General features: G+C 39.3%; 1 protein-coding gene across 1 annotated transcript in view; it reads left to right on the top strand.

Annotated features, from left to right (window-relative positions):
- SMG1 (SMG1, nonsense mediated mRNA decay associated PI3K related kinase) overlaps positions 1 to 11,501 on the top strand; it is a 168,755-nt gene that overhangs the window by 70,475 nt on the left and 86,779 nt on the right. Inside the window, exons 21-29 of the mRNA XM_018572528.1 lie at positions 64 to 260; positions 489 to 653; positions 692 to 858; positions 3,307 to 3,446; positions 3,717 to 3,918; positions 4,626 to 4,735; positions 7,112 to 7,259; positions 7,669 to 7,828; positions 11,336 to 11,456. Of these exons, the coding sequence (XP_018428030.1) occupies positions 64 to 260; positions 489 to 653; positions 692 to 858; positions 3,307 to 3,446; positions 3,717 to 3,918; positions 4,626 to 4,735; positions 7,112 to 7,259; positions 7,669 to 7,828; positions 11,336 to 11,456 (1,410 nt within the window). The remainder of the gene's footprint in view (positions 1 to 63; positions 261 to 488; positions 654 to 691; positions 859 to 3,306; positions 3,447 to 3,716; positions 3,919 to 4,625; positions 4,736 to 7,111; positions 7,260 to 7,668; positions 7,829 to 11,335; positions 11,457 to 11,501) is intronic.

Genomic DNA, 11,501 nt, shown 5'->3' with positions numbered 1-11,501 from the left:
AAATGGGGACTGCAGCAAATGCATTGTTCTTTCTTTGTCTTTTTTTTTTTTTTTTTTCTTCAGGTATTATTCGAAGCCTTGCAGCCCACACTCTGAATCCAGACCAAGATGTCAGTCAGTGGACAACTGCAGAAAATGATGAAGGACATGCCAACAATCAGTTACGTTTAGTGCTGCTTCTACAGTACCTGGAGAACCTCGACAAACTGATGTACAATGCCTATGAAGGATGTGCCAATGCATTAACCTCACCTCCCAAGGTTCGTTAGGAGATGGGCTGCTATATTTTTACAGGAGGTTGATTATTAAAGCACAAAGTTGAGTTAGAAAGTGATCTTCCCGATAACGTATGCTTGCAGATTGTAATGGTTGATATTGGAAGCCATATACTTTTCTCTTGTAAACTGTAGATTAAGGGGTTTGGTTTTATATTATTTAATATATTGGTTTCAAAATCTTGATGGTATGTTTACTTCTGCCACTTATAGGTTATCAGGACCTTCTTTTATACAAATCGACAAACATGCCAAGATTGGCTCACTCGAATTCGAATTGCCATTATGCGGGTGGGTTTGTTGGCTGGGCAGCCAGCTGTTACAGTTAGACATGGCTTTGACCTACTTGCCGAAATGAAGAACAGCGGTGCACCTCAGGTAAGAGTTGTCATAATTGTACTGGACTCCAGGCCGAGTTTAATTGCTATTTTTTTGAACTTGAGTTGACAGTAATGATGGTAGTGGAAGCTCTATGTGAACTTCAGTGTCCAGAAGCTATACAGGGACTCGCAGTGTGGTCATCTGCTGTTGCTGGCAAAACACTTTCATGGATAAATTCTGTAGCTCTGCAAGCTGATGGAAGGTGTGTATTTATTATGGCTTTGCTTATCCACTTTAGCTTTTCAACCGTATATACCCCTTATGGACAAGAGCACTTTTATGCTTATGCTATAGGTCTGTTTATTCTGTGATAGTTTTATTAACCACTTCAAGACCAGGTGTTTAGACCCCCTTCCTTTATAAACTGACCTAAAACTAACAATAAATTTACTTTTTACCCCAATTTGATTAGTTTTAAAACTTGTGGTAGTGTAGAAATGACCATCTCTAAATCACTTTGTGAATAAGGCCACTCAGGTTGCTGTATTGGGCCTCTTAAGTTTTTGTAGCTGCTAAGACCTTTCCACTACACCCGGTGTTAGCTTTCCTTTTTGCGGATTGGAAACTCCCTGAAGGGTCCTTGCTGACAGTGTATTGGAGCTCTTCCCCTTTTGATAGTGAGCTCATAAGTCGATGGTCTCCTCCCACCTTTTTAGATGTGCCAGTTATCCACATTAAACGCAGACGGGTAAAGGTGTTCTTACCTTTTGTGATTTTACTGACAGTCTGCTAAACTCCCAGCTCAGTTTGAAGAGACTGGGATGTCTCTCCATCCTATTTTGGTGGTGACCTTAATCTACCAACTGTTTCAGAATAGAAAGACTCCCTAAAAGGCGACCCCTTCTTCGCTAGGGCCCTTGGGTCATTGAGCGATTAGGTTTAAATGTCTGGGGCCTTGTGATTCAGTTATGGTGGCTTGCTGCTAGCAAACAAAAACTTGTCTCAAGTGGCACTGATGCCTGTATAAATGTGTTAGGGCACACTGGCTTGATGCTGTGGATACATCAGTGTATTTCCACTATTGCAGTCAAATTAAGAAAACCCTACTATGTGTGTATTCCCATTCACGCAGCATACCTAAAATTGTTTATTTTTAATATAAATATTACTTGAGGTTTCTTGAAGGCCTTTTGCGCAGATTGCAAGCTACCCTAAGCAGTTTTGAAAGTAAAAGTAGAGGGACAGACTGAATTTCCTAAAATGACACTAAACTCCGGAGTTAAATCTTAAACAATGATTCAAGTACCTTAACTATTACCAAAAATGTTTCTTATTTGTGCATCACTCCGCTGTAGAAATTCAAATCATCTCTGAATTTGTGCTGACACTGTCCTTCCTTCTGGAGGGTGGCTACTTTTGTTCCTCATGGTCCCTGTGTTTTGTCCTAATGTACCCACCGCTCCAAACTCCTGTGATGGACTACAATCTCAATACTAAATGCGAGATTTTAGTCCATCATGGGAGTGAGCTTGGACCGGTGACTACTTTACAACACATAGGGACCATTGGGAACAAAGTTAGCTATCCTCCAAAAGGAAGGACAGTGTCGGCATGAACTCAGAGATAATCTGAAGATCTACAACTCAGTGATGCACATAAGCTACATGTTATTTTTTAATGGTTAAGGTACTTAAATGAGTTTCAAGATTTAATTCCTGAGTTTGGTGTCCCTTTTAAAGAGAACCTTTAGTAATGGCAATTTAAAATTGATACTTATAGATAATTGCAGGCTTTTTATTCTTTACATACCTTTTTTCTTTTCCTCCCTAATCATCTCATGGTGGCCATTTTTACAAAGGGCAGATGAATCCATCTCCCTTTTACTTCCTGGAACTCTGGCACATGTGATCATGCACATTATCTCAGGGAGGGAAAATGTCTCTCCCTGAGATCTTGTGAGATTACAGATGAGATTTTCCATCAATGCTCTGCTGATGTAACCTTCCCAGGATGCAACGCTTGGGCATGATTACATCACTTTTGCCAAAGAGAACCAGGAGGTAGAAAACAAGAAATTGTAAGTAAAAGAAAAATGTTTGTAGGTGTTATCCCAATATTGCTGCAAAAGTTGAAATACATTTGTCCTTCAGTGAACAAGAAAATAATTTTATGGTGAATGCAATAAACCTATTTTTCAGATAATAGTCTCTCTGTACTGGCACTGCTTCTAAGAAGAAACCAAATATTAAATAGTGTTGCTAATTATCACTACAAACTAGAGTGCAATCTGGAGCCTTGGTACTAATTGTGGGGGGGGAAAAATATCTTGTCCGTGTAACTCCCTCATGAACATCTTGGTGCATATTATATAGCATTTTTTTGTAGCGGTGCTATACTATATATGCTAAGATTCACATGATGAAGGGCTTTCCATGCGGTTAATATGAAGATGCATATTTCTTTAAGAATTTAATGTCTTTTTATTTTATATAATAAAAATGTGATTTTAGTACAGAAAGCAGTTTTTCATAGGCGGCTTAAAAATCTGTTGTGGCTTTTTTTTTTTTGCTTATATATCAAATTACGGTCTGCGCTAGTTACAAACGTGCACTTTTTGATTTTATATTGTTTCTTCAAGAGCCATTATGTTTATACATTTTTATATAATATGTTATATTTTGATTGTTTATACCCCATTTTGTTTTGACAGGTTTGAGAAAGCTGCAATAGAATACCAAGAACACTTGTGTGCCATGACTGGGGTGGATTGCAGTACCTCTGGCTTTGACAAGATTGTTTTAAAATTGGCTAATTCTAGTAGCACCTCTTCCAGCCCCAAACATGCAAATGGTATGTTCACAGAACTGTCTGCAATTTATAATTTTAACTGTAGGCCTTACAACATGTTGCCCCTAGACTTTCTATTTGCTCAGTTCACTTGTGTATATTGTGTTTTTGTATATGAATGTGTAGTTTTTATGTTCAATATTGTGTTATGTAAAATGTTACAAAAGCTATTCCATTTTCCATAAAATTTTATCGTTTTAACTCTGACTACCTGGTTTTATAGTGCATTTACATACGTGCAAACCAGACAAGTCTGCTAATTGTGTTTTCTAGGAGATGTCCGTAAGACTGTTCTGACAAAGCCCAGTGACCCTGTGCCTGAAGTGATCAACTACTTGAGCAACAAGGCTTGTGAGTGCTATATTTCAATTGCTGATTGGGCTGCAGTCCAAGAGTGGCAAAATAGCATTCATGACCTGAAGAAAAGTGCAGTGGGCAGCACTGTTAACCTGAAGACTGACTTCAACTATATAAAGTGAGTTAGTTGTACACTGTTTAATGCGCATCAATCTCTTAACTGCCATGGATGTGTCCTGTACTTTATGACAATCAAACATTTAAATTGTATATCTAGGCAGAACATTTTTTTTCTTCGCTTCAGATAGAACAGATGAGCCTTTATACCCCTGTGAGGTTCAATTTTCCGCCCCCCGCTGTGGCGCCCGAAATTGAAACTGAAAGCCGAATGCCGGCATCGGCCGGGCGCACACAGCAGAGGACACCGCGGGCTCGCAGGGACAAGGTAAGTGACACTTTTGCGCAATCCCGAGTGTGGCTCGGGGTTACCGCTCTTGGGTACTGAAAATTAACCCCGAGTCACACTCGGGAATACCGCCAGGGGGGTTAAGGGGGTAAACCTGATCTTTCATTTTGTGGGGAAAAAATACAATTCTTACAGAGGATTAACTAATGTACTGAGCTGCACAATGTTGTAGTATGCCTCTCATATGAATGTTCCAATGTATTACTGCATACGTCTGTGTCACCCCCTCCAGGTTGAGACCTTTTGGCTTCAAGTATTTAGCCTATACAGTTTTTGATATTGCTTTTAGGGTTTTTTTTTGCTACATGCTCTTTAAGCAAATGCATTAAAACATTTGTTGCATTTCCAGAACTTGAACTTTGTAAATTTATGTGCAAGTGCCATGTGAATATATATATATATATATTTTTTTTTAAAAGGGTTTTAAGCAGTTTTGAATTTGGTGAATTCCATGAATGTATGGAGCAGCTGGAATTGCTTCCTGGAGAAAATTTAAACCTGATAAATGGTGGCTCAAAGGAAAAGATAGGTAATACGCCAAGTACTGCATTAAAACTATTATACCTCCCTCTTTTTAAAGTGACACTAAACTCCGGACTTAAATCTTAAAGATGCATTCATGTGCCTTAACTATTAACAAAACAGTATCTTGTGCATCACTCAGCTGTTGATCCTCAAATCCTCTCGGAACTCATGCTGACACTCTTCCTTATGGAGGTTGGCTACTTTTGTCCCCCATCATGGTCCCTGTGTGTGTTGTAAAGTAGCCACTGCTCCAAGCTTGCTTCCCGTGATGGACTACAATCTCACATTTAGTTTACTAATTCTTAGTTCTAGTTCTTAATGGGAGTGAGCTTGGAGCGGCAGCTACATAACGCACACAGGGACCATGGAACAAACGTAGTAACCCTTCAGAAGGAAGGACAGTGTTGGCACCAATTCAGAGATGATTGTAGGGTCTACAGCTGAATGATGCACAAATAGAATACATTTTTGTTAATGGTTAAGGTATTTGAATGCATTTTTAAGATTTATCACCTGAATTTAGTGTCCTTTTAACTAATGTTTCTAGAATTATCTAAACTATTTTTTGTGCATGCTTTTTATCTTAACCAATAAGGGTACATATTCAATGCTAGAAAATATTATATATTTTTTTAATATAAATTTGAAAGTATATTGTTTCTCAACCTTTTTTTTTTTCCTGCTTAACTTTTTTTTTTTTTACTATATAATGAAAAAAGGACCATAAATGTAAAAAAACAAGTTTCCCTACGTTGTTATAAAAAATGTATTCTTACCCATATTTTTAGTAAAACATAAAAGTTGGGGTCACGTCGGGTAAATAGACACCAAACATGTCAAGCCTTAAAATTGCGTGCGCCCGCAAAATCGCAAAAAATGCACAAAGGCATCGATTAAAACGCTTTTACTGCTCATCAGTTTAGTGTTATCAGTGATTAATGGCTCTAAAATGATTGCTCTCACTCATTTGCGGCACAATCGTTGTTTTCACACGTAGGCGCACCCGACTGAGACGCTCGATCGCTTGAATGTAAAGCGGCCGGCCGTGTAATTACAACGACCGGCCGGGAAACTACTCGTCGGGCTCCACCGTCCTCTAGTCACAGACGAGTGCATTTTCTAAGCCCTGTATATCTTGAAAAATGTTAGGGTGTCTCACCAGTCAGTCAAAAATGTCACCAGTCAGCATGACTGGACTATAGCCTTGCAATTTATGTTAAAATTTTTTGGGGACAGATGGCGCTTTCTTTTGTAGGTATATAATCACCACGGGGGGGAAGGAGGGTTATTTTTTTTTACTATAATGAAAAAAGAACCGTAAATGTAAAAAAAAAACAGTTCCCTACGTTCTGTTATAAAACATTTATTCTTACCCATATTTTTGGTAAAACATAAAAGTCGGGATCACATCGGGTAAATAGAAACCAAACATGTCAAGCCTTAAAATTGCGTGCGCCCGCAAAATCGCAAAAACCGCAGATGGACCCATAGGCAACGCTTAAAATGCTTTTACTGCTCATCAGTTTAGTGTTATCAGTGATTAATTGCCCTAAAATGATTGCTCTCACTACATTTGCGGCAATATGTAACATGTGCGGCACAATAGGTGCGATCGTCGTTTTCGCACGTAGGCGCACCCGACGCATATCTGCGTGTGCAAGTGGGCCAAGACTTTAAAAAAAAATTATTATTTTTTTTTTTACACCCAACTTTCTTGCTATTACATGGGGGGCTAAGAACCCTATGTGATAGCCAATTTACATGACGGGTCCTCTTTTATGGCCACATTAGGGGTCTCGAAGACCCCTAATGTCACCTAGGGACCCCCAGAGAAGCTGATGAAGCAGAGATCGGCTTCATCAGCTTCTGCAGCTGGAGAGTGACGCTGAATGCAGGAAGTGATGTAATCTACATCACTTCCTGTATTCAGGGACTGAGAGAAGATCAAAGGGAGATCGCGTACTGATCTCCCGTCACAGAGCAGTGCCGGTCCCGGCCGCATCGGGCACAGCGGATCTCGGGACCGGCAACGGCAGTGACAGCTGCTAATACAAGCGATCAAGCTTAAATGTAAAGCGGCCGGCCGTGAAGCTGCTCGTCGGGTTCCACCGTCCTCTCGTCGCAGACTAGTGGATTTTTCAATCTCTCTCCCTCTCCCTCCATTAATTGTGGTCTGGCTCTCCCTAATGGCAGACAGGCCCTTGTGTGCAGGGCATTTGTGTTCTGCCTGCAAGAACTATTTTTCTCAACACAATCAGGCTAGTAGAGAAACACTTTAATACTGTTTGTGTGTTGAAGGAGATTAATATGTGGAAATCTGATGTGTAAACCATGATGTCATACTGTGGTGAAGAAAACAATCTGTTTTTTTGTTTTCTAGACATGAAGAAGTTGCTCCCTAATATGCTCAGTCCAGACCCTAGAGAACTTCAAAAATGTATAGAGGTTCAGCTGCTAAGAAGTTCTGTGTCCCTCAGCCTAACTTTAAATGACGAAGACCAAGAGCAAAAGTGGCAGGCTGTCTCGGAGTAAGCAGATTTTTTACATTTACTTTTTTTTTTGAACATGAGGTCATTTTGACATTTCCCGTGAGGTTGTTTTTTTTTGTTTTGTTTTTTCTTTTTTGCACATTTTGGCTTGACATGCTACATAGATCCCAAGAGGGAAGTAGTCAAACCAACATTGCAGATATTGTTCATTTTATAATATAGTTAAATTAAATGCTAAATATGAAATATTTGAAATGTTTTTAAATTAATTTAACTCTGGAACATTCCATGACATTTCAAGCCTTTTTGTGCTAGAAATGATTGGCTACATTCTTGTAAAAGCTTTTTTTTTTTTACAAAATGGCTATAGACTTTAGGGTGGAGGCTTCACTTATGGACATGTTGTTTACAGCCTTCTGCTTCCTTTAACAACATATATTCTTTGCAGAAGCCTCAGCAAACACTTGAAGCAAATGGCACGGATAGCTATGGGACCTCTGAGGCTGTCGACACTTACCCTATCACAATCTTTGCCTGTACTGGGAACATTACAACTATACTGCTCATCATCTCTCGAGAGCACAGTGTCCAGCAAGCTTACATCTGAGGTAAATCCTTTTGCTATAATTTCCTTGACTTTTTTTTTTTTTTTGAAGACTGACTATGTGTTCCTTGCTGGGAGGTAAGGGCACCGTTATGAAACCTGAAATCTCTTTTGACTTTCTTCAAACTTTACATTCATTTAATGAAGAAAGTTATAACAGTTCTCTTTTGTATCTTTCAAAGGATTTCACCTGCCTTCTCCCTGACACTCTCCCTTAGTGCTAAAGTGCCATTTTAATTTCTTCTAGGACAGTGCTATGAACTTGATTGAATGTATAGGCTCTTTCACACCAGGTGCATTAAGCTGCATTAATCAGCATTGATCATTGCAGGCTCGACATAAGGACACATTTGTTCCCTAGGTGCCATGCTTACACCATACATGTGCTTTGGTGTGCATGTCTGCATTTTCACTCAGCAGAGTGCACTAAAACATGCATCACAAATTACTGTTGAACATAGAGTTGAATGAGGTGCCATTTTGTGATATTTCAATAAAAGTAAACATTGAGATGTGTTGTAAACAATGCATCGCACACCAGCTGTGTGCATTATACAGACCATAACGCATGCCCACTGATGTAGCACAACAGTCTTCAAACACTTTGTTTACATGCCATGCTTTTTAGACTTCTGATATTTACTTTTTGCAGATGTTGCCCCAAAACTACAAATGTCATTATTCTTTGCTATACAGAGTTTTATTTTAACCACTGGCGTGGAATTTTTTATGCTTGCTTTTCTTCGTGAAGCCCCATGTTTTTTGTCCACGGCTTATGTTGCTGAAGGAGACCTGCTCCTTTCAAAAAAGTATAAAGTGATAATGCTGTTTTCCTTCTTAGCTTTCCCTCTTGCCCTGCTGTGGGTATGCTTTGATGCCATTGTTTAATGTACACAGGAAACGTTAGTGTATTTCCCTTTCACAGTCCAAATTGAGAAAACCCTACTATTGGACTCTTAAGGCCTTGTTCACACCAAGCGCGTTCCAGGTGCAGAGCAGTTGCAGACCGGATCAAAACTGCGTCCAATGTATTCCAATGGTATTTTGGGCTCTAGTTCACACCGCAGCATTCCGCTCCAGAGGATGTAAAAAAAACTGCAGCAAGCCTTATTCTACCTGCTCTGGAACGCATGCAAACGCCCTGGAATGCACTAAAAGCCCATTCTAAACTAAAAAAATATTTTTTTTTACTAAAAACGGCCCAGAACGTGGCAAAAAATGCAGCACAACCCACAGCACTGCGTGTGCACACTCAGAAGCTAGCATGTAAAAAAACTTGTCTCACCCTAACTTAAAAACAAAGTTTTGGATACACATCTTATGCAGAAAATGTGAAAGCCGCGCCAAGGCACCTCTTATAGTGCGGTCCAAAAACTCATGCAGATCTGGTCTGCATTTGGTGTGAACACGCCCTTAGGTGTTCACACAGCATACCTAATAAAAAAAAGAAATGTCCTACCCACCGGCATCTCTCAATCAGCTGATCAAAGGAGCAGGTGGGAACATTCTTGGCCAAACTGAGCTTGCAGACAATCATGCAAGTGTTGATAAGTCATCTTTTATTTTTTTCAGCTACCAGGTTGAACAAAGAAAATGTAACTGTTTATACCAGCTTCAGATCCCCCTCATTAATTTACAGTGATTGGAGATCCCTAGCCCTTTGTTAGGGCAGACAGTGTTTAAATCTAGTTAACAACGAATAGTGAACTCTGCCAGCAGAGTACAGACGGGATTAATTATTGTAATCTTCACCCTCCTTACCCCCTTGCATTCTAGAGAGAAATTCAGCACACAGGACACATTTTATTTAAGAATTGACAATTTGGCTGCAAAAGTGGAAATACACTTTAACCAAAACATACAAGACAAAATGCACCCTATTGCTTTTAGAGTAGAGACACCAGTCAGATCGGATGCATCTTTCTTTCTTCCCTAGAATATAATTCTGAATGTGTCGTCATTGTAATATACCGTTAAGGCGAAAATGAGTGTTTTCTAGCAAAGCATTTTAAGCAAAACTCTAACTTGAAATTATATTTGTGCAAAATAAACCTTTTTTTTATTTTTTTTCTGATTAGGATATTCTATTGAGCAATCAATATTAACTTTTAGTGGCACAATTTAAAGCTGTGCTTGTGGCAGATACACAAATTGATGCAGCTTTTTGTTAATTAATACATCATGTAAATGTATTTTAGTTTTTTTTTGCTTTTTTAATTAATTCAGTTGAAATTTGTTAATTTGACCTGGTATCAGCCTTTTGCAGGTCAAATTAACAAATTGCAACTGAATGAATAAAAAAAAAAATACATTTACATTATGTACTAATGTACAGCAGAACACAAAGCTAAAAAAACAATCACCTATGTCAGCGGTGGCGAACCTATGGCACGCGTGCCACAGAGGACACGCAGAGGCCCCTCTGGTGGCACGCAAGCCTAGGTCCCGGTTACAGTGACCCGCACACTCCAGGTGCAGGTCAGTGTAAAGTCATGTTAAGTTTTTAAAGATGGCCGCTGCAAATCGCGGCAGCTGCCCAGATTCTATTTAATATATTGCCGAACCAGCAATATAATCAGGGGTGCCCATTAGGTCGATCGCGAACTACCAGGGATCGCAATGTCCTGACGTGGCTGGACTTTGTGTCCTCCAATTTCTTTTTCTATTTTAAAAAGGAAATATCAGGGGGCTGTTTTAGACCTCTAATATTTCCTGAAGACCCCACCCCCAAGAGTAAAAAATTAAAATGAAATTAAAAATATATTTTTTAATGTGTTTTTTTTTATGTGTGTTTTTAATGTGTGTTTCATTACGTGTGCGTGTGTGTTTTAATGTGTGTGATATCTATGTATGTGTGGTCTCTTTTTATAATGAGTGTGTGATGTGTGTTTTTATTGAGTGTATAAATGTTTTAATATGTGTGTTTCCCTATTTTGAATATTTTTTAAAGCCCAGCGCCCAAACTGCAATACAATACTATACTTATTTTCAGCGCTGGCACTTTGAGATAAATTGATTTTGCGTCGCAGTTTGGGCACTCGGGTTCAAAAACATTCGCCATCACTGACCTATGTGGTCCTCGATGACGAGTTTTGACTTGGCCTTCAAACTCTCAATCAAATCAAGCATCTGTGGTATGTGCTGGAAATACATGGCCAATACATGCAGGCCTCACCCTGCAACTTACAGGACTTAAAGGATCTGCTGCGGATGGCTTGGTGGAGTCCATGCCTTAACGGGTCAGGGCTGTTTTGGTGGCAAAAGAGAGACCTCCATATTAGGCGGATGGTCATAATGTTATGGCTGATCGGTGTATGTATTTAATCTGTGTATTTAACTGTTTGCCTGGTGTTCAGCTTGAAAGGTTTTAGGTTTCATTCTCTGCTAATAGGAGACTACAGTGAACACATCATCATGAGAACTTTTTAGTAATGTCAATAACCATATCCTGTTTTTATATTTTATTCATAACTTGGTCTGTGATCATCATGACTTATATTTTCTCTCACAGGACTGTCTGATCCCTCTGTTCAGTGAAGCTTTGCGTTCATGTAAACAGCATGATGTCAGACCATGGATAAATGCTTTAAGATACACGGCTTTCCAAAACCAACTTGTAGAAAAATTCAAAGGTAGGTAGTTCTGCTGACCCTTAGACTACACGACTGCTCTTCTGC

This window comes from Nanorana parkeri, unplaced genomic scaffold (assembly GCF_000935625.1).
Source record: "Nanorana parkeri isolate BGI_ZX_2015 unplaced genomic scaffold, ASM93562v1 scaffold2060, whole genome shotgun sequence".
In the NCBI taxonomy this organism is placed as follows: Eukaryota; Metazoa; Chordata; class Amphibia; order Anura; family Dicroglossidae; genus Nanorana; species Nanorana parkeri.
This window is presented reverse-complemented; position numbering and strand designations above follow the sequence as displayed.